The sequence below is a fragment of the Pseudophryne corroboree genome, chromosome 3, assembly GCF_028390025.1.
Source record: "Pseudophryne corroboree isolate aPseCor3 chromosome 3, aPseCor3.hap2, whole genome shotgun sequence".
Lineage (NCBI taxonomy): Eukaryota > Metazoa > Chordata > Amphibia > Anura > Myobatrachidae > Pseudophryne > Pseudophryne corroboree.
Window position 1 is genome coordinate 448,425,037 of NC_086446.1, and position 22,576 is coordinate 448,447,612.

Below are 22,576 nucleotides of genomic sequence, written 5' to 3' on the forward strand. Positions count from 1 at the left end.
GACATGTGGCATATGTTAAATGCAAGTGTGGCCTCTTTACATAAAAGACTGGACAAAGCAGAGTCCAGGGAGAAAACAGGGAGTCAATACACGGATTGCACTGGGTCACAGGGCCCTGCAGGGTCTCAAAAACGTCCCCTACAATTAGTTGACACAGGTACCGACACGGATTCTGATTCCAGTGTCGACTACGATGATGCAAAATTGCACCCAAGGGTGGCAAAAAGTATTCAGTGTATGATTATTGCAATAAAAGAGGTTTTACATATCATTGATGACCCCTGTGTCCCTAACATGAGGGTGCGCATGTATAAGGAAAAGAAACCTGAGGAAACCTTTCCCCATTCGATGAGCTTAACGAGTTATTTGAAAAAGCTTGGGAAACTCCAGATAAAAAACTGCAGATTCCCAAAAGGGTTCTTATGGCGAATCCTTTCCCTGCACAGGACAGGGTACGTTGGGAATCCTCTCCCAGGGTGGATAAGTCTTTAACACGTCTGTCCAAAAAGGTGGCGCTACCATCTCCGGACACGGCAGCCCTCAAGGATCCTGCTGATCGCAGACAGGAAACTACTTTAAAGTCTATTTATGCGCATACAGGTACTTTGCTCAGACCGGCAATAGCATCGGCATGGGTGTGTAGTGCAGTTGCAGCATGGACAGATACCTTGTCAGCTGACCTTGATACCCTAGACAGGGATACCATTTTATTGACCTTAGCCCACATTAAAGACACAGTTTTATATATGAGGGACGCTCAAAGAGACGTTGGGCTGCTGGGTTCCAGGGCCAATGCCATGGCTATTTCTGCGAGACGAGCTCTATGGACCCGCCAATGGACGGGTGATGCAGACTCAAAGAAGCATATGGAGGTTTTACCTTACAAGGGTGAAGTGTTGTTTGGGGAAGGGCTCGCGGACCTGGTTTCCACAGCTACCGCGGGTAAGTCTACCTTTTTACCTTTTGTTCCCCAACAGCAAAAGAAAACTCCACAGTTTCAGATGCAGTCCTTTCGGTCGCATAAGTCCAGAAGAGGTCGGGGCTCCTCCTTCCTTGCCAGAGGTAAGGGTAGAGGAAAGAGAACGCCTGCTTCGGCTAGTTCCCAGGAGCAGAAGTCCTCCCCGGCTTCTACAAAATCCACCGCATGACGCTGGGGCTCCCCTACGGGAGTCCGCGCCAGTGGGGGCACGCCTTCGACTTTTCAGCCAGATCTGGGTTCTTTCAGACGTGGATCCTTGGGCGATAGAAATTGTTTCCCAAGGCTACAAGCTGGAATTCGAAGAAGTGCCCCCTTGCCGATTTCTCTAACGTCCTAAGTGGATGCTGGGGACTCCGTCAGGACCACGGGGAATAGCGGCTCCGCAGGAGACAGGGCACAAAAAGTAAAAGCTTTTGGACCTAGGTGGTGTGCACTGGCTCCTCCCCCTATGACCCTCCTCCAAGCCTCAGTTAGATCTTTGTGCCCGGCCGAGAAGGGTGCAATCTAGGTGGCTCTCCTGAGCTGCTTAGAAGTAAAAGTATACTTAGGTTTTTTTATTTTCAGTGAGTCCTGCTGGCAACAGGCTCACTGCAGCGTGGGACTAAGGGGAGAAGAAGCGAACTCACCTGCGTGCAGAGTGGATTGGGCTTCTTGGCTACTGGACATTAGCTCCAGAGGGACGATCACAGGCCCAGCCATGGATGGGTCCCGGAGCCGCGCCGCCGGCCCCCTTACAGATGCTGAAGCAAGAAGAGGTCCATAAATCGGCGGCAGAAGACGTTCCTGTCTTCATAAGGTAGCGCACAGCACTGCAGCTGTGCGCCATTGCTCTCAGCACACTTCACACTTCGGTCACTGAGGGTGCCGGGCGCTGGGGGGGGGCGCCCTGGGAAGCAATGAATTTACCTTATTTGGCAAAAAATACATCACATATAGCTCCTGGGCTATATGGATGTATTTAACCCCTGCCAGTTTTCCAGAAAAAAGCGGGAGAAGAGCCCGCCGAGAAGGGGGCGGGGCCTATCTCCTCAGCACACAGCGCCATTTTTCCCACACAGCTCCGCTGGTAGGAAGGCTCCCAGAATCTCCCCTGCATCCTGCACTACAGAAACAGGGTAAAAAAGAGAGGGGGGCACTTATTTGGCAAAATAACAGATATAAGCAGCTATAAGGGATAGACACTTATTGTAAGGTTGTCCCTATACATATATAGCGCTCTGGTGTGTGCTGGCAAACTCTCCCTCTGTCTCCCCAAGGGGCTAAGTGGGGTCCTGTCCTCTATCAGAGCATTCCCTGTGTGTGTGCTGGGTGTCGGTACGTGTGTGTCGACATGTATGAGGAGGAAAATAATGTGGAGGCGGAGCAATTGCCTATAATGGTGATGTCACCCCCTAGGGAGTCGACACCTGAATGGATGGCCGTAATTAAGGAATTTACGTGACAGTGTCGGCACGTTACAGAAAACTGTTGACAACATGAGACAGCCAGCAGCTCAGTTAGTAACCAACAAATAACAAGTGGCGCTTGACAATCAGATGAAATAAAAAAACATTTATTTATATACAATGTGTAAAGGTTACAACACACTCCCGGGAGAATAAAATAATGTGACAGATTTCACAGTAATAAAAATGTGCACTATATTAGAGCTGCTAAATCAATTCCTCAGAGAATCATTTATAGTAAGTGAACTTATATGCACATATTTATTAAGTAACTGCGCCTGGAGGATTTTTAACTATATTAGATACACTTTGGTACACATAAAATTTAGATAAAAGATGTATGTTACTAATAAGTGTGATATCTTAACAAGGACACAGGCTTTTTCTGCAAGGATCCACACTCTCATTAGCTGCTACATTTACGCATTGTCCGTGCAAAGGAGCCCGCTCACACAGCACCGATATTGGGAGCACCTGCACCTGCACTTTATCTCCAATCCCCGTTGCTACGGCCGACCACGCCATCTGGGGAAGTGCAATCTACGGGTGCTGTTCCCCTTCAGCCCGGCGCAGACCGGTAAACTCCGGAAATCCAGCCTATAGCCTCCCGTCTGCAAGTGCGGAGGTACCGGAGGCAGTGCTAACCATCTGAACGGCTTGTTGAGGCTCACTGCACGGCGCAGCACCACTCATACCCGCTGAGGCTCTGGTGTGTGTCTCTGATAGACCAGCGAGACGACACCAGGGAGCAAGGACAGAACAGGCTCCTGCCCAGCGGAGGTAACTCACCAATGCACCTTCATAACCTACAATCCACAGCAATGGATTTGTGACGTGTACAGTACCTTCTGGTATACTAAGGCGTGAGTGACTTATGTTATGATATCACATTAATTATTTACACATATATTTTATATTTTATATTTAAATTTTGATTGCATCAAAAGTGTATTTAATACAGTGAAAATCCTTCAGGCACTGTCACCTACTAAATATGTGCATATAAGTTTACTAATTACAACTGGTTTTCTGAGGAATTGATTAAGAAGCCTTATTATAGTGCACATTTTTTATCATTGTGAATTTTGTCATATTATTTTATTCTCCCGGGAGTGTGTTGTAACCTTATTCATTGTACTTAAATAAATGTTTTTATACTTCAATTGATTGTCAAGCGCCACCTGTTATTTTGTTGGTTAGTGGTTTATGCAAGGGATTGGCAATTCCCTTTATCAGGAGGCTGCTGACAATCTCAGTGCAGTGTTTCTCACCCAAGCGCTTAGTTTTTTTCTTTTGATATCTTAACATGGGTCACTCACGCCTTAGTGTACCAAAAGGTACTGTGTACGTCACAAATCCATTGCAGTGGATTGCTGGTTTTAAAGGTGCGTTGGTGAATTACCTCCGCTGGGCAGGAGCCTGTTCTATCCTTGCTCCCTGGTGTCGTCTCGCCGGTCTGTCAGAGACACACACCAGAGCCTCAGCGGGTGTGATTGATGCTGCGCCGTGCAGGGAGCCTCAACGAGCCGTTCAGATGGTTCGCGCTACCTCCGGTACCTCCGCACTTGCAGACAGGAGGCTGTTTTGCTGGTGTTCCGGAGTCTGCCGGTCTGCGCCGGGCTGCGAGGGAACAGCACCCGTTGTTAATCACTTCCCCAAGTGGCGTAGTCGGCCGTGGCAACGGGGATTGGAGATGCAATGCAGGTGCTCCCGATAACGGTGCTGAATTGACGGGCTCCTGTGCACGGATTTTGCGTTGGAGCAGCAGCTGATAGGAGTGTGAATCCTTGCAGGGAAAGAGCCTGTATCCTTAACGCGTTTCAACGCCAGCAGGGCGTCTTTTTCGAAAGGCAGGTACCTGATAGTGTATCTAATATAGTTAAAAATCCTCCAGGCGCAGTTACTTAATAAATATGTGCATATAAGTTCACTTACTATAAATGATTCTCTGAGGAATTGATTTAGCAGCTCTAATATAGTGCACATTTTTATTACTGTGAAATCTGTCACATTATTTTATTCTCCCGGGAGTGTGTTGTAACCTTTACACATTGTATATAAATAAATGTTTTTTTAGTTCATCTGATTGTCAAGCGCCACTTGTTATTTGTTGGTTAGTTTTTGTTGCAAGGGATTGGCAATTCCCTTTATCAGGAGGCTGCTGACAATCAAAGTGCAGTGCTTCTCACCTAAGCGCTTAGTTCTCTTCTTCCAGCAGCTCAGTTAGTGCCTGTCCAGGCGTCTCAAACACCGTCAGGGGCTATAAAACGCCCGTTACCTCAGTGGGTCGACACGGACCCAGACACAGACACTGACTCCAGTGTCGACAGTGAAGAAACAAACGTATTTTCCAGTAGGGCCACACGTTACATGATCACGGCAATGAAGGAGGTTTTGCACATCTCTGATACTGCAAGTACCACGAAAAGGGGTATTATGTGGGGTGTGAAAAAACTACCCGTAGTTTTTCCTGAATCAGATGAATTGAATGAAGTGTGTGATGAAGCGTGGGTTACCCCCGACAAAAATCTGCTAATTTCTAAAAAATTATTGGCACTATATCCCTTCCCACCAGAGGTTAGGGCTCGTTGGGAAGCACCCCCTAGGGTAGATAAGGCGCTCACGCGCTTATCAAAACAAGTGGCGTTACCGTCTCCAGAAACGGCCGCCCTTAAGGAGCCAGCAGATAGGAGGCTGGAAAATATCCTTAAAAGTATATACACACATACTGGTGTTATACTGCGACCAGCAATCGCCTCAGCCTGGATGTGCAGTGCTGGGGTGGCGTGGTCGGACTCCCTGACTGAGAATATTGATACCCTGGATAGGGACAGTATTTTATTGACTATTGAGCAATTAAAAGATGCATTTTTATATATGCGAGATGCACAGAGAGATATTTGCACTCTGGCATCAAGAGGTAAGTGCGCTGTCCATTTCTGCCAGAAGAGGGTTATGGACGCGACAGTGGTCAGGTGATGCGGATTCAAAACGGCACATGGAGGTATTGCCGTATAAAGGGGAGGAGTTATTTGGGGTCGGTCTATCAGACCTGGTAACCACGGCAACGGCTGGGAAATCCACATTTTTACCTCAAGTCACCTCTCAACAGAAAAAGACACCGTCTTTTCAGCATCAGTCCTTTCGTTCCCATAAAGGCAAGCGGACAAAAGGACAGTCATATCTGCCCCGGGGTAGAGGAAGGGGAAAAAGACTGCAGCAGACAGCTTCTTCCCAAGAACAGAAGCCCTCTTCCGCTTCTGCCAAGTCCTCAGCATGACGCTGGGTCCTTACAAGCAGACTCAGGTACGGTGGGAGGTCGTCTCAGAAATTTCAGCGCGCAGTGGGCTCACTCGCAAGTGAACCCCTGGATCCTGCAAGTAGTATCTCAGGGGTACAAATTGGAATTCGAGACGTCTCCCCCTCGCCGGTTCCTGAAGTCTGCTTTACCAATAGCTCCCTCCGACAGGGAGGCGGTATTGGGAGCCATTCACAAGCTGTACTCCCAACAGGTGATAATAAAAGTACCCCTCCTACAACAAGGGAAGGGATATTACTCCACACTGTTTGTGGTACCGAAACCAGACGGTTCGGTGAGACCGATTTTAAATCTAAAATCTTTGAACACTTATATCAAAAGGTTCAAATTCAAGATGGAATCACTCAGAGCAGTGATAGCGAACCTGGAAGAAGGGGACTATATGGTGTCTCTGGACATCAAGGATGCCTATCTCCATGTCCCGATTTGCCCTTCTCACCAAGGGTATCTCAGGTTCGTAATACAGAACTGTCATTATCAGTTTCAGACGCTGCCGTTTGGATTGTCCACGGCACCCCGGGTCTTTACCAAGGTAATGGCCGAAATGATGATTCTTCTTCGAAGAAAAGGCGTATTAATTATCCCTTACTTGGACGATCTCCTAATAAGGGCAAGGTCCAGAGAACAGTTAGAAGTCGGAGTAGCACTATCTCAAGAAGTACTACAACAGCACGGGTGGATTTTAAATATTCCAAAATCGCAGCTGATTCCGACGACACGTCTGCTGTTCCTAGGGATGATTCTGGACACAGTCCAGAAAAAGGTGTTTCTCCCGGAGGAGAAAGCCAGGGAGTTATCCGAGCTAGTCAGGAACCTCCTAAAACCAGGAAAGGTGTCAGTGCATCAATGCACAAGGGTCCTGGGAAAAATGGTGGCTTCTTACGAAGCGATTCCATTCGGCAGATTCCACGCAAGAATTTTTCAGTGGGATCTGCTGGACAAATGGTCCGGATCGCATCTTCAGATGCATCAGAAAATAACCCTGTCTCCAAGGACAAGGGTATCTCTTCTGTGGTGGCTGCAAAGTGCTCATCTCCTAGAGGGCCGAAGATTCGGCATTCAGGACTGGATCCTGGTGACCACGGATGCCAGCCTGAGAGGCTGGGGAGCAGTCACACAAGGAAGAAACTTCCAGGGAGTGTGGTCAAGCCTGGAGACTTCACTTCACATAAATATACTGGAACTAAGGGCAATTTACAATGCTCTAAGCCTAGCAAAACCTCTGCTTCAGGGTCAGCCGGTGTTGATCCAGTCGGACAACATCACAGCAGTCGCCCACATAAACAGGCAGGGCGGCACAAGAAGCAGGAGGGCAATGACAGAAGCTGCAAGGATTCTGCAATGGGCGGAAAATCATGTGATAGCACTGTCAGCAGTGTTCATTCCGGGAGTGGACAACTGGGAAGCAGACTTCCTCAGCAGACACGACCTACACCCGGGAGAGTGGGGACTTCATCCGGAAGTCTTCCTCATGATTGTGAACCGTTGGGAAAAACCAAAGGTGGACATGATGGCGTCACGCCTCAACAAAAAACTAGACAGGTATTGCGCCAGGTCAAGAGACCCACAGGCAATAGCTGTGGACGCTCTGGTAACACCTTGGGTGTTCCAGTCGGTGTATGTGTTCCCTCCTCTGCCTCTCTTACCCAAGGTACTGAGAATTATAAGACGGAGAGGAGTAAGAACTATACTAGTGGCTCCGGATTGGCCAAGAAGGACTTGGTACCCGGAACTTCAAGAGATGCTCACAGAGGACCCGTGGCCTCTGCCGCTAAGAAGGGACCTGCTTCAGCAGGGACCCTGTCTGTTTCAAGACTTACCGCGGCTGCGTTTGACGGCATGGTGGTTGAACGCCGGATTCTGAAGGAAAAAGGCATTCCAGATGAAGTTATTCCTACCCTGATTAAAGCTAGGAAGGATGTAACCGCACAGCATTATCACCGTATTTGGCGAAATTTGTTGCGTGGTGCGAGACCAAGAAGGCCCCGACAGAGGAATTTCAACTAGGTCGTTTCCTACATTTCCTGCAAACAGGACTGTCCATGGGCCTAAAGTTAGGGTCCATTAAGGTTCAAATTTCGGCCTTGTCGATTTTCTTTCAGAGAAAATTGGCTTCATTTCCTGAAGTTCAGACTTTTGTAAAAGGGGTACTGCATATACAGCCTCCCTTTGTGCCCCCAGTGGCACCTTGGGATCTCAATGTAGTTTTGGGATTCCTAAAATCACATTGGTTTGAGCCACTTGCCACGGTGGAATTAAAATATCTCACATGGAAAGTGGTAATGTTGTTGGCCCTGGCGTCTGCCAGGCGAGTATCTGAATTGGCGGCTTTATCCTATAAAAGCCCTTACCTGATATTTCATTCGGATAGGGCGGAATTGAGGACTCGTCCTCAATTTCTTCCTAAGGTGGTTTCAACGTTTCACCTAAACCAACCTATTGTGGTGCCTGCTGCTACTAGGGACTTGGAGGACTCCACGTTGCTGGATGAAGTCAGGGCCCTGAAAATATATGTTTCCAGGACGGCTGGAGTCAGAAAATCTGACTCGCTGTTTATCCTGTATGCACCCAACAAGCTGGGTGCTCCTGCTTCTAAGCAGACTATTGCGCGTTGGATTTGTAGTACAATTCAGCTTGCACATTCTGTGGCAGGCCTGCCACAGCCAAAATCTGTAAAAGCCCATTCCACAAGGAAAGTGGGCTCATCTTGGGCGGCTGCCCGAGGGGTCTCGGCTTTACAACTTTGCCGAGCAGCTACTTGGTCAGGGGCAAACACGTTTGCTAAATTCTACAAATTTGATACCCTAGCTGAGGAGGACCTGGAGTTCTCTCATTCGGTGCTGCAGAGTCATCCGCACTCTCCCGCCCGTTTGGGAGCTTTGGTATAATCCCCATGGTCCTTACGGAGTCCCCAGCATCCACTTAGGACGTTAGAGAAAATAAGATTTTACTCACCGATAAATCTATTTCTCGTAGTCCGTAGTGGATGCTGGGCGCCCATCCCAAGTGCGGATTGTCTGCAATACTTGTACATAGTTATTGTTAACAAAATCGGGTTTTTGTTGTAGTGAGCCATCTTTTCAGAGGCTCCTCTGTTATCATGCTGTTAACTGGGTTCAGATCACAAGTTGAACGGTGTGATTGGTGTGGCTGGTATGAGTCTTACCCGGGATTTAAAATCCTTCCTTATTGTGTACGCTCGTCCGGGCTCAGTATCCTAACTGAGGCTTGGAGGAGGGTCATAGGGGGAGGAGCCAGTGCACACCACCTAGGTCCAAAAGCTTTTACTTTTTGTGCCCTGTCTCCTGCGGAGCCGCTATTCCCCATGGTCCTGACGGAGTCCCCAGCATCCACTACGGACTACGAGAAATAGATTTATCGGTGAGTAAAATTTTATTTTTTCAAGTCTGCTTTGCCAGCTTCACCCCCAGAGAAGGAAGTGGTGTTAGCTGCACTTCAAAAGCTGTGTCAACAGCAAGTGGTTGTCAAGGTTCCCCTGGTCCAACAGGGAAAAGGGTACTATTCAACCCTGTTCGTGGTCCCGAAGCCAGATAGTTCGGTCAGACCCATTTTAAATCTCAAATCCCTAAACCTGTACTTGAAAGTTCAAATTCAAGATGGAATCGCTCAGAGCTGTGATATCCAGCCTGGAAGGGAGGGATTTTATGGTGTCACTAGACATAAAGGATGCATACCTTCATGTCCCCATATATCCCCCTTATCCTGCAGGAGTACCTGAGATTCGCTGTACAGGACTGTCATTACCAGTTTCAGACGTTGCCGTTTGCGCTTTCCACGGCCCCGTGGATTTTCACCAAGGTCATGGCGGAAATGATGGTGCTCGTGAGCAAGCAGGGAGTCACAATTATCCCATACTTGGATGACCTCCTGATAAAGGCGAGTTCGAGAGATCAATTGCTGAAGAGCGTGTCACTCTCCCTGAGGGTGCTGCAACAGCATGGTTGGATTCTCAACTAATCGGCTATCATTCCTAGGCATGATTCTGGACACGGAACAAAAGAGGGTTTTTCTTCCGTTGGAAAAAGCCCAGGACCTCCAAAACATGGTCAGAGACCTGCTAAAACCAAGAAGAGTGTCTGTTCATCAATGCACTCGAGTTCTGGGAAAAATGGTGGCGGCCTACGAGGCCATCCCTTTCGGCAGGTTTCATGCGAGGACTTTTCAGTGGGATCTTCTGGACAAGTGGTCCGGATCCCATCTACAAATACAACAGAAAATAACGCTGTCCCCCAGGGCCAGGGTGTCTCTCCTGTGGTGGCTGCAGTGCTCACCTTCTAGAGCATGGGTCTTCAACCTGTGGCCCTCCAGCTGCTGTGAAACTACACATCCCAGCATGCCCTGCCACAGTTTTGCTATTAATGTATGCTAAAACTGAGGCAGGGCATGCTGGGATGTGTAGTTCCACAGCAGCTGGAGGGCCACAGGTTGAAGACCCATGCTCTAGAGGGTCGCAGGTTCGGCATTCAGGATTGGGTTCTGGTGACCACGGACGCGAGCCTCCAGGGGTGGGGAGCAGTCACACAAGGAAGAAATTTTCAGGGACTATGGTCAAGCCAGGAGGCTTGTCTACACATAAACATACTGGAATTGAGGGCCATATACAACGGCCTACGACAAGCGGAGAATCTTCTTCGCAACCTGCCGGTTCTGATTCAATCAGACAACGTCACAGCCGTGGCTCATGTAAACCGCCAAGGCGGGACAAGGAGCAGAGTGGCAATGGCGGAAGCCACCAGGATTCTTCGCTGGGCGGAAAATCATGTAATCGCTCTGTCAGCTGTCTTCATTCCGGGAGTAGACAACTGGGAAGCGGACTTCCTCAGCAGACACGATCTCCATCCAGGAGAGTGGGGACTTCATCAAGAAGTTTTTGCAGAGATAACAAACTTTTGGGGAATTCCTCAAATAGACATGATGGCGTCACGCCTCAACAAGAAGTTTCGGAGGTATTGTGCCAGGTCTCGGAACCCTCAGGCAGTAGCGATAGACGCCCTGGTGACACCTTGGGTGTTTCGGTCGGTCTATGTGTTCCCTCCTCTTCCTCTCATCTCAAAAATATTGAGAATCGTAAGACAAACAGGAGTACGGCCCATTGTTCCAGATTGGCCTCGAAGGGCCTGGTACTCAGATTTTCAGAATCTGCTCACAGAAGATCCGTGGCCTCTTCCTCTCAGGGAGGACCTGCTACAACAGGGGCCTTGCGTGTTCCACAACTTACCGCGGTTGCGTTTGACGGCATGGCGGTTGAACACCGAATCCTAGCTGGGAAAGGTATTCCAGAGGAAGTCATCCCTACTCTGATAAAGGCTAGGAAGGAGGTGACGGCGAAGCATTATCACCGTATCTGGAGGAAGAATGTATCTTGGTGTGAAGCCAAGAATGCTCCTACAGAAGATTTCCATCTGGGCCGATTTCTCCATTTTCTCTATCGTCCTAGTGGATGCTGGGGTTCCTGAAAGGACCATGGGGAATAGCGGCTCCGCAGGAGACAGGGCACAAAAGTAAAGCTTTCCGATCAGGTGGTGTGCACTGGCTCCTCCCCCTATGACCCTCCTCCAAGCCAGTTAGATTTTTGTGCCCGGCCGAGAAGGGTGCAATCTAGGTGGCTCTCCTAAAGAGCTGCTTAGAAAAGTTTAGCTTAGGTTTTTTATTTTACAGTGAGTCCTGCTGGCAACAGGATCACTGCAACGAGGGACTTAGGGGAGAAGAAGTGAACTCACCTGCGTGCAGGATGGATTGGCTTCTTGGCTACTGGACATCAGCTCCAGAGGGACGATCACAGGTACAGCCTGGATGGTCACCGGAGCCTTGCCGCCGGCCCCCTTGCAGATGCTGAAGTAAGAAGAGGTCCAGAATCGGCGGCAGAAGACTCCTCAGTCTTCTAAAGGTAGCGCACAGCACTGCAGCTGTGCGCCATTTTCCTCTCAGCACACTTCACACGGCAGTCACTGAGGGTGCAGGGCGCTGGGAGGGGGGCGCCCTGGGAGGCAAATGAATACCTATTTTGGCTAAAAAATACCTCACATATAGCCTCCGGAGGCTATATGGAGATATTTAACCCCTGCCAGAATCCGTTAAGAGCGGGAGACGAGGCCGCCGAAAAAGGGGCGGGGCCTATCTCCTCAGCACACAGCGCCATTTTCCCTCACAGAAAGGCTGGAGGGAAGGCTCCCAGGCTCTCCCCTGCACTGCACTACAGAAACAGGGTTAAAACAGAGAGGGGGGGCACTAAATTGGCGTTAGAAATATATAAAAAAGATGCTATAAGGGAAAACACTTATATAAGGTTGTCCCTATATAATTATAGCGTTTTTGGTGTGTGCTGGTAAACTCTCCCTCTGTCTCTCCAAAGGGCTAGTGGGTCCTGTCCTCTATCAGAGCATTCCCTGTGTGTGTGCTGTGTGTCGGTACGTGTGTCGACATGTATGAGGACGATGTTGGTGAGGAGGCGGAGCAATTGCCTGTAATGGTGATGTCACTCTCTAGGGAGTCGACACCGGAATGGATGGCTTATTTAGGAAATTACGTGATAATGTCAACACCCTGCAAGGTCGGTTGACGACATGAGACGGCCGACAAACAATTAGTACCGGTCCAGACGTCTCAAAAACACCGTCAGGGGTTTTAAAACGCCCGTTTACTTTAGTCGGTCGACACAGACACAGACAGGGACACTGAATCCAGTGTCGACGGTGAATAAACAAACGTATTCCTTATTAGGGCCACACGTTAAAGGCAATGAAGGAGGTGTTGCATATTTCTGATACTACAAGTACCACAAAAGAGGGTATTATGTGGGATGTGAAAAAACTACCGTAGTTTTTCCTGAATCAGATAAATTAAATAAAGTGTGTGATGATGCGTGGGTTCCCCCCGATAGAAAATTATGGGCGGTATACCCTTTCCCGCCAGAAGTTAGGGCGCGTTGGGAAACACCCCTTAGGGTGGATAAGGCGCTCACACGCTTATCAAAACAAGTGGCGGTACCGTCTATAGATAGGGCCGTCCTCAAGGACCAGCTGACAGGAGGCTGGAAAATATCATAAAAAGTATATACACACATACTGGTGTTATACTGCGACCAGCGATCGCCTCAGCCTGGATGTGCAGAGCTGGGGTGGCTTGGTCGGATTCCCTGACTAAAAATATTGATACCCTTGACAGGGACAGTATTTTATTGACTATAGAGCATTTAAAGGATGCATTTCTATATATGCGAGATGCACAGAGGGATATTTGCACTCTGGCATCAAGAGTAAATGCGATGTCCATATCTGCCAGAAGATGTTATGGACACGACAGTGGTCAGGTGATGCAGATTCCAAACGGCACAAAGGTGTATTGCCGTATAAAGGAAGAGGAGTTATTTGGGGTCGGTCCATCGGACCTGGTGGCCACGGCAACTGCTGGAAAATCCGCCGTTTTTACCCTAAGTCACATCTCTGCAGAAAAAGACACCGTCTTTTCAGCCTCAGTCCTTTCGTCCTTATAAGATCATATCTGCCCAGGGATAGAGGAAAGGGAAGAAGACTGCAGCAGGCAGCCCATTCCCAGGAACAGAAGCGTTCCACCGCTTCTGACAAGTTCTCAGCATGGCGCTGAGACCGTACAGGACCCCTGGATCCTACAAGTAGTATCCCAGGGGTACAGATTGGAATGTCGAGACGTTTCCCCTTCGCAGGCTCCTGAAGTTTGCTTTACCAAGGTCTCCCTCCGACAAGGAGGCAGTATGGGAAAAAATTCACAAGCTGTATTCCCAGCAGGTGATAATTAAATTACCCCTCCTACTACAAGAAAAGGGGTATTATTCCACACTATATTGTGGTACTGAAGCCAGAAGGCTAGGTGAGACTTATTCTAAAAATTTTTTTGAACACTTACAAAGGTTCAAATCAAGATGGAGTCACTCAGAGCAGTGATAACGAACCAGGAAGAAGGGGACTATATAGTGTCCCGGGACATCAGGGATGCTTACCTCTATGTCCCAAATTTGCCCTTCTCACTAAGGGTACCTCAGGTTCGTGGTGCAGAACTGTCACTATCAGTTTCAGACGCTGCCGTTTGGATTGTCCACGGCACCCCGGGTCTTTACCAAGGTAATGGCCGAAATGATGATTCTTCTTCGAAGAAAAGGCGTCTTAATTATCCCTTACTTGGACGATCTCCTGATAAGGGCATAGTCCAGGGAACAGTTGGAGGTCGGAGTAGCACTATCTCGGATACTGCTACAACAGCACGGGTGGATTCTAAATATTCCAAAATCGCAGCTGATCCCGACGACACGTCTGCTGTGCCTAGGGATGATTCTGGACACAGTCCAGAAAAAGGTGTTTCTCCCGGAAGAGAAAGCCAGGGAGTTATCCGAGCTAGTCAGGAACCTCCTAAAAACAGTGCATCATTGCACAAGGGTCCTGGTAAAAATGGTGGCTTCCTACGAAGCAATTCCATTCGGCAGATTTCACGCAAGAACTTTTCAGTGGGATCTGCTGGACAAATGGTCCGGATCGCATCTTCAGATGCATCAGCGGATAACCCTATATCCAAGGACAAGGGTGTCTCTCCTGTGGTGGTTATAGAGTGCTCATCTTCTAGAGGGCCGCAGATTCGGCATTCAGGATTGGATGCTGGTGACCACGGAGCCCAGCCCGAGAGGCTGGGGAGCAGTCACACAAGGAAAAAATTTCCAGGGAGTGTGATCAAGTCTGGAGACTTTTCTCCACATAAATTTACTGGAGCTAAGGGTAAATTTATAATGCTCTAAGCTTAGCAAGACCTCTGCTTCAAGGTCAGCCGGTATTGATCCAGTGGGAAAAACATCACGGCAGTCGCCCACGTAAACAGACAGGGCGACACAAGAAGCAGGAGGGCAATGGCAAAAACTGCAAGGACTTTTCGCTGGGCGGAAAATCATGTGATAGCACTGTCAGCAGTGTTTCATCCCGGGAATGGAAACTGGGAAGCAGACTTCCTCAGCAGGCACGACCTCCACCCGGGAGAGTGGAAACTTCATCGGGAAGTTTTTTTCCACATGATTGTAAACCTTTGGGAAATACCAAAGGTGGACATGATGGCGTCCCGTCTGAACAAAAAACGGGACAGGTATTGCGCCAGGTCAAGAGACCCTCAGGCAATAGCTGTGGACGTTCTGGTAACACCGTGGGTGTACCAGTCGGTGTATGTGTTCCCTCCTCTGCTTCTCATACCTAAGGTGCTGAGAATTATAAGACGTAGAGGAGTAAGAACTATACTCATGGCTCCGGATTGGCCAAGAAGGACTTGGTACCCGGAACTTCAAGAGATGCTTACAGAGGTCTTATGGCCTCTGCCGCTAAGAAGGGACTTGCTTCAGCAAGTACCATGTCTGTTCCAAGACTTACCGCAGCTGCGTTTGTCGGCATGGCGGTGGAAAGCCGGATCCTAAGGGAAAAAGGCATTCCGGAAGAGGTCATTCCTACCCTGGTCAAAGCCAGAAAGGAGGTGACCGCACAACATTATCACCACATGTGGCGAAAATATGTTGCGTGGTGTGAGGCCAGGAAGGCCCCACAAAGAAATTTCAACTCGGTCGTTTCCTGCATTTCCTGCAAACAGGAGTGTCTATGGGCCTCAAATTGGGGTCCATTAAGGTTCAAATTTCGGCCCTGTCGATTTTCTTCCAGAAAGAATTGGCTTCAGTTCCTGAAGTCCAGAAGTTTGTCAAGGGAGTATTGCATATACAACCCCCTTTTGTGCCTCCAGTGGCACTGTGGGATCTCAACGTAGTTCTGGGATTCCTCAAATCACATTGGTTTAAAACCAGTCAAATCTGTGGATTTGAAGCATCTCACATGAAAAGTGACCATGCTCTTGGCCCTGGCCTGGACCAGGCGAGTGTCAAATTGGTGGTTTTTTCTCAAAAAAGCCCATATCTGTTTGTCCATTCGGACAGGGCAGAGCTGCGGACTCGTCCCCAGTTCTCTCCCTAAGGTGGTGTCAGTGTTTCACCTGAACCAGCTTATTGTGGTGCCTTGCACCTACTAGGGACTTGGAGGACTCCAAGTTGCTAGATGTTGTCAGGGCCCTGAAAATATGTTCCAGGACGGCTGGAGTCAGGAAAACTGACTTGCTGTTATCCTGTATGCACCCAACAAACTGGGTGCTCTTGCTTCTAAGCAGACTATTGCTAGTTGGATGTGTAATACAATTCAGCTTGCACATTCTGTGGCAGGCCTGCCACAGCCAAAATATGTAAATGCCCATTCCACAAGGAAGGTGGGCTCATCTTGGGCGGCTGCCCGAGGGGTCTCGGCTTTACAACTTTGCCGAGCAGCTACTTGGTCAGGGGCAAACACGTTTGCTAAATTCTACAAAATTGATACCCTGGCTAAGGAGGACCTGGAGTTCTCTCATTCGGTGCTGCAGAGTCATCCGCACTCTCCCGCCCGTTTGGGAGCTTTGGTATAATCCCCATGGTCCTTTCAGGAACCCCAGCATCCACTAGGACGATAGAGAAAATAAGAATTTACTTACCGATAATTCTATTTCTCGGAGTCCGTAGTGGATGCTGGGCGCCCATCCCAAGTGCGGATTATCTGCAATACTTGTACATAGTTACAAAAATCGGGTTATTATTGTTGTGAGCCATCTTTTCAGAGGCTCCGCTGTTATCATACTGTTAACTGGGTTTAGATCACAAGTTGTACGGTGTGGCTGGTATGAGTCTTACCCGGGATTCAAAATTCCTCCCTTATTGTGTACGCTCGTCCGGGCACAGTACCTAACTGGCTTGGAGGAGGGTCATAGGGGGAGGAGCCAGTGCACACCACCTGATCGGAAAGCTTTACTTTTGTGCCCTGTCTCCTGCGGAGCCGCTATTCCCCATGGTCCTTTCAGGAACCCCAGCATCCACTACGGACTCCGAGAAATAGAATTATCGGTAAGTAAATTCTTATTTTCTACAGACAGGAGTTGATATGGGCCTGAAGTTAGGCTCCATTAAGGTACAGATTTTGGCCCTCTCTATATTCTTTCAGAAGGAATTGGCTTCTCTCCCAGAAGTCCAGACGTTTGTGAAGGGAGTGCTGTACATCCAGCCTCCTTTTGTGCCCCCAGTGACCTTAACGTGGTGTTAAGTTTCCTAAAATCTCACTGGTTCGAGCTTCTTCAAAAGGTTGAACTCAAATTTCTCACGTGGAAGGTGGTCATGTTATTGACCTTGGCATCTGCAAGGCGGGTGTCCGAATTGGCGGCCTTGTCTCACAAGAGCCCCTATTTGATTTTCCATGTGGATAGAGCAGAGTTGAGGACTCGTCCTCAATTTTTACCTAAGGTGGTTTCTTCGTTTCATATGAACCAACCTATTGTGGTGCCTGTGGCTTCGGGGGACTTGGAGGGCTCCAAGTCCCTGGATGTAGTCAGGGCCTTAAAAATTTATGTGGCCAGGATGGCTAAGATTAGGAAAACAGAGGCTCTGTTTGTCCTGTATGCAGCCAACAAGATTGGCGCTCCTGCTTCTAAGCAGACTATTGCTCGCTGGATATGTAACACGATTCAGCAGGCTCATTCTACGGCTGGATTGCCGTTACCAAAATCGGTAAAGGCCCATTCCACTAGGAAGGTGTTCTCTTCTTGGGCGGCTGCCCGAGGCGTCTCGGCATTACAGCTTTGCCGGGCAGCTACTTGAACGGGTTCAAACACTTTTGCAAAGTTCTACAAGTTTGATACCCTGGCTGATGAGGACCTTGAGTTTTCTCAGTCGGTGCTGCAGAGTCATCCGCACTCTCCCGCCCGGTTGGGAGCTTTGCTATAAACCCCATGGTCCTTACGGAGTCCCCAGCATCCTCTAGGACGTAAGTGAAAATAAGATTTTAAACCTACCGGTAAATCTTTTTCACCTAGTCTGTAGAGGATGCTGGGCGCCCGTCCCAGTGCGGACTTATTCTGCAAGACTTGTATATAGTTGTTGCTTACATAAAGGTTATGTTACAGTTGAGATCGGTCTTTGACTGATACTGTTTTGTTCATACAGTTAACTGGTGGCATATTTTCCAGGTTATATGGTATGATTGATGTGGGCTGGTATGAATCTTGCCCTTAGATTTACAAAATCCTTTCCTCGTATTGTCCATCTCCTCTGGGCACAGTTTCTCTAACTGAGGTCTGGAGGAGGGGCATAGAGGGAGGAGCCAGTGCACACCCATACTAAAAGTTCTTTATAGTGCCCATGTCTACTGCGGAGCCCGTCTATACCCCATGGTCCTTACGGAGTCCCAAGCATCCTCTACGGACTAGGTGAAAAAGATTTACCGGTAGGTTTAAAATCTTACTTTTGTTCTTTAACTTGCATTTTATACGCACTGCAGATGCAGCGAAACAACACTCATTCTGTACCAGATTCTTTGGGCTGCAACTTTACCTGTTTAGAAATTTGTTTTCAATATGTCGCAACTGAAGCACAAACTTATATATATATATATATATATATATATATATATATATATATATATATATATATATATTAGACTCATTCTCGCACAGCTTTACTAGTGTCACATATCAAATGAATCTGCAGTCTCGTGAAGTGGTTTTGTAATATCGCATTGTGACAAAATCTGGGTACACACTAGACTATTTTTTGGACGCTAATGACACATCGTTACGATAATCAGCCAGTGTGTAGGCACAATATCGTTGACGAGGTCTTCTGTTGTCTGTACACTATATTGTCATAAACTGCATTATGCTTTCTATGCATGTTCAAGCAAAAAAGCTGCATAGGGCAAGCCCATGTTGCGTGTGACCTAGCGTGCTGAGAAGGGCCGTTAGACACGGTGGCTTTAAGGCTTTCACGAGAGGTGAGCAGTGCTCATCCAAGTTGTGCTCCCTTTGTTGGCTCTTGTGACCTTGGGTACTCCGTTGCACAGAAAGGCAAATAGCTGAGAATTGGCACATTCAGTGCTGTGTACAACTTGCTCCAGAGATAAACATGTTGCTATCAAGGTTAATTGTGGGGGCACTAGTCCAAGGATATTAGTTTGCAGAGCGAGTAAAATGTTTCGCATTGAAGAATATTGTTGCATAGGCCTCTCTCACGCTATTACAGTGAAAGCTTTACCAAAGAGTACACACTTTATATAAGGAGTAAATGAATATGGTACATATTGTTTGCTTTTAAATGATTCTAATGCATTGCTTTATGATTTGTTTTTGCTTTTCTTAGAACAAGCCTTTAAAGCCACTTCTCAAGAAGCCACAAAAATAAGCCTGGCTTACTCTCAGCCTCCACTGCCATCAGCAGAGGTGGGTAATTCCCCAGGGAAGTCTACTGCCTAATCTTTATAGTCAAACTGTTTATTTCATGTAGCTCCTGATCCACTCCTGCCATTATATGCACAATGTCAAACTGCAAGATTACACCTATCACATTATATCCTAACCCCAGTTCTGTTTTATCTGTGTCCATTACTAAAGCCACTGAAGTTGTGACATTGGCAGTCTTCCCTAGCGCCTTGTCCTTGCTAACCATGGCCCTCATTCCGAGTTGACTAGCTACTTTTTCCAGCCGTGCAAACTCATAGTCGCCGCCCACGGGGGAGTGTATTTTCGCTTTGCAAGTGTGTGGTCACATGTGCAGCCGAGCGGTACAAAAACAGTTTGTGCGAAACAAGACCAACCCTGAAGATACTTATCCTGTGCGATAAACCTAGCGACGGAGGTCCCGGAATTGACGTCGGATACCCACCCTGCAAACGCCTGGTCACGTCTGCTTTTTCCCTAACACTCCCAGAAAAGTCAGTTGACACCTATGAACCCCCTCTTCCTGTCAATCCCCTTGCGATCGGCTGTGCAAATGGTTTCGACGCTAGAAGCATTGCACAGCAACGATGCTGTTTGTACCTGTACGATGCGCATTGTGGTGCATGCGCAGTTTTGCCGTTTTTTTACCTGATCGCTGCGCTGCGAAAATCGGCAGCGAGCGATCAACTCGGAATGAGGGCCCATATGCCTCTTTTACAATACTCATGTGCTCAACATCTTTATGTCTGTATATTTAAGTAAATGTCTTACACACCTATTTGTCTTCTTCCTTAGCTACAGCAGAATATCTATTGTAGGTGTCGTACATGTACATTTTAATTATAATTTGTAGGTTTCTTATCTCTTTGGTATAGGACTGTCAGAAATTAAGTGATGGACTTCTCCATGCTATTTTGGCAACTGCTACTTTGTATTACTCCCTCCGTAAGGAACAAGGTGAGCAACAGAGTATGATTGGTGACCCTTAGACTAATGACTGCTGATTGTAATTTTTTTTCTTTTTTTAAAGCAAGATGCACATTTAAAAAAATAGGATTTTAATACCTACCGGTAAATCCTTTTCTCTTAGTCTGTAGAGGATGCTGGGGACTCCAAAAGGACCATGGGGTATAGACAGGATTTGCAGGAGACATGGGCACACTATAAGACTTTGAATGGGTGTGAACTGGCTCCTCCCTCTATGCCCCTCCTCCAGACTCCAGTTAGAGAACTATGCCCAGGGAGACGGACATTTCGAGGAAAGAATTTATTATTTAAACACGGTGAGTGTTATACCAGCTCACACCTCGAACATGCCGCAGAATGTGGCAATCAATAGAACACCAGCCGACGGCAGGAAAAACATACAGCAATATGCTGACCGAAAAAGTAACACAACCTGTGTGTAAACATGACCAATAATCACATACCGCATGCCACGGCATGAATAACAGCAGCAACAGACTTGACTGAAAAGAAACACCACATGAGTGTAACCACAACCAATAGCTTTAGATACAGTACGCACTGGGACGGGCGCCCAGCATCCTCTACGGACGAAGAGAAATGGATTTACCGGTAGGTATTAAAATCCTATTTTCGCTTACGTCCTAGAGGATGCTGGGAACTCCAAAAGTACCATGGGGTTTATACCAAAGCTCCAGACCGGGCGGGAGAGTGCGGATGACTCTGCAGCACCGATTGAGCAAACATGAGGTCCTCATCAGCCAGGGTATCAAACTTGTAGAACTTGGCAAAAGTGTTTGAACCCGACCAAGTAGCTGCTCGGCAAAGTTGAACCGCCGAGACTCCTTGGGCATTCGCCCAAAAAGAGCCCACCTTCCTGGTAGAATGGGCCTTCACCGACTTCAGTAACTGCAATCCAGCCGTAGAATGAGCATTCCGAATCGTATCACAGATCCAGCGTGCAACAGTCTGCTTAGAAGCAGGAGCCCCAATTCTTTGTTGGGAGCATACTGGATATACAGAGCCTCTGTTTCCTCAATCTGAGCCGTTCTGGCGACATAAATATTCAAAGCTCTGACTACATCGAGAGACTTCGAATCAGCCAAGGCTTCAGTAGCCACAGGCACCACAAATAGGTTGGTTCCTGTGAAACGCAGAAACCACTTTTGGCAGAAATTGTTACCGAGTTCTCAACTCCGCTCTATCCACATGGAAGATCAAATAGGGGCTCTTGTGAGACAAAGCCGCCAATTCCGACACCCGCCTTGCGAACGCCAAGGCCAATAGTATGACCACTTCCCAAGTGAGAAATTTTAACTCAACCTTTCGCAAAGGTTCCAACCAGTGTGACATAAGAAACTGCAACACCATGTGAAGGTCCCATGGTGCCAGTGGGGGCACAAACGGAGGTTGGATGTGCAGCACTCCTTTCACGGAAGTCTGAACTTCTGGAAGGGTGGCCAATTCTCTTTGAAAGAAAATTGATAAGGCCGAAATCTGCACTTTAATGGAGCCTAACTTTAGGCCTGCATCCACACCTGCTTGCAAAAAATGGAGTAAACGACCCAGCTGAAATTCTTCCGTAGGAGCCTTCTTGGATTCCCACCAAGACACATACTTCCTCCCAATACGGTGGTAAAGCTTCGCCGTTACTCCTTTCCTAGCCTGAAGCAATGTGGGAATGACTTCACCGGAAATACCCTTTCGGGCTAGGATATGGCATTCAACCGCCATGTCGTCAAACGCAGCCGCGGTAAGTCTTGATACACGCCCGGTCCTTGCTGTAACGGGTCCTCTCGTAGAAGAAGAGGCCGGAGATCTTCTATGAGTAAGTCTTGAAGATCTGGATACCAAGCCCTCCTTGGCTAGACCGGAACAATGAGGATCACCTGAACCTTTGTTCTTCTTATGTTTAACACTTTCGGAAAGAGTGAAAGTGGAGGGACCACATAGACCGACTGAAACACCCGTGGTGTCACGGGGGCGTCCACTGCTATTGCTTGAGTGTCCCTTGACCTGGAACAATATCCCTGAAGTTTCTTGTTGAGGCGACGCCATCATGTCTAATTGAGGAATTCCCCAAAGAATTGCCACTTCTGTGAAAACCTCTCGATGAAGACCCCGCTCTCCTGTATGGAGATCGTGTCTGCTGAGGAAGTCTATTTCTCCATTGTCTACACCCAGAACGAAAACCTCTAATAGAGTGTTTACATGCCTTTCCGCCCAGTGGAAAACTTTTGCGGCTTCTGCCATTGCCGCTTTGCTCCTCGTTCCGCCCTAGCGGCTTACTTACGCCACTGTTGATTAAGTCGTCCGACAGAATTAAGACGGGCAGATCGCGCAGAAGGTGTTCCGTTGCAAATAGCTCTTAATTTCCAAAATGCTTATTGCAGACAAGCTTCCCGGCCTGACCTTTTCCCCTGGAAAGACTGCTCCCCAGCCTCGGAGACTTGTATCCATGGACACCAGGATCTAATCCTGTATCCCGAACCTTCGTCCCTCTAGGAGGTGAGAACTGTGAAGCCACCACAGGAGAGAGATCCTGGTCCTGGAAAATAGGATTATTTTCCG

The 22,576-nt window shown here is 48.0% G+C and overlaps 1 protein-coding gene across 2 annotated transcripts in view; it reads left to right on the forward strand.

The window, feature by feature from the left end:
* Positions 1-22,576, forward strand: part of CCNDBP1 (cyclin D1 binding protein 1) — a 99,332-nt gene that overhangs the window by 25,051 nt on the left and 51,705 nt on the right. For both annotated transcript variants that reach the window (XM_063960524.1, XM_063960525.1), the window contains exons 3-4: positions 18,963-19,042; positions 19,915-19,996. In XM_063960524.1, the coding sequence (XP_063816594.1) occupies positions 18,963-19,042; positions 19,915-19,996 (162 nt within the window). The remainder of the gene's footprint in view (positions 1-18,962; positions 19,043-19,914; positions 19,997-22,576) is intronic.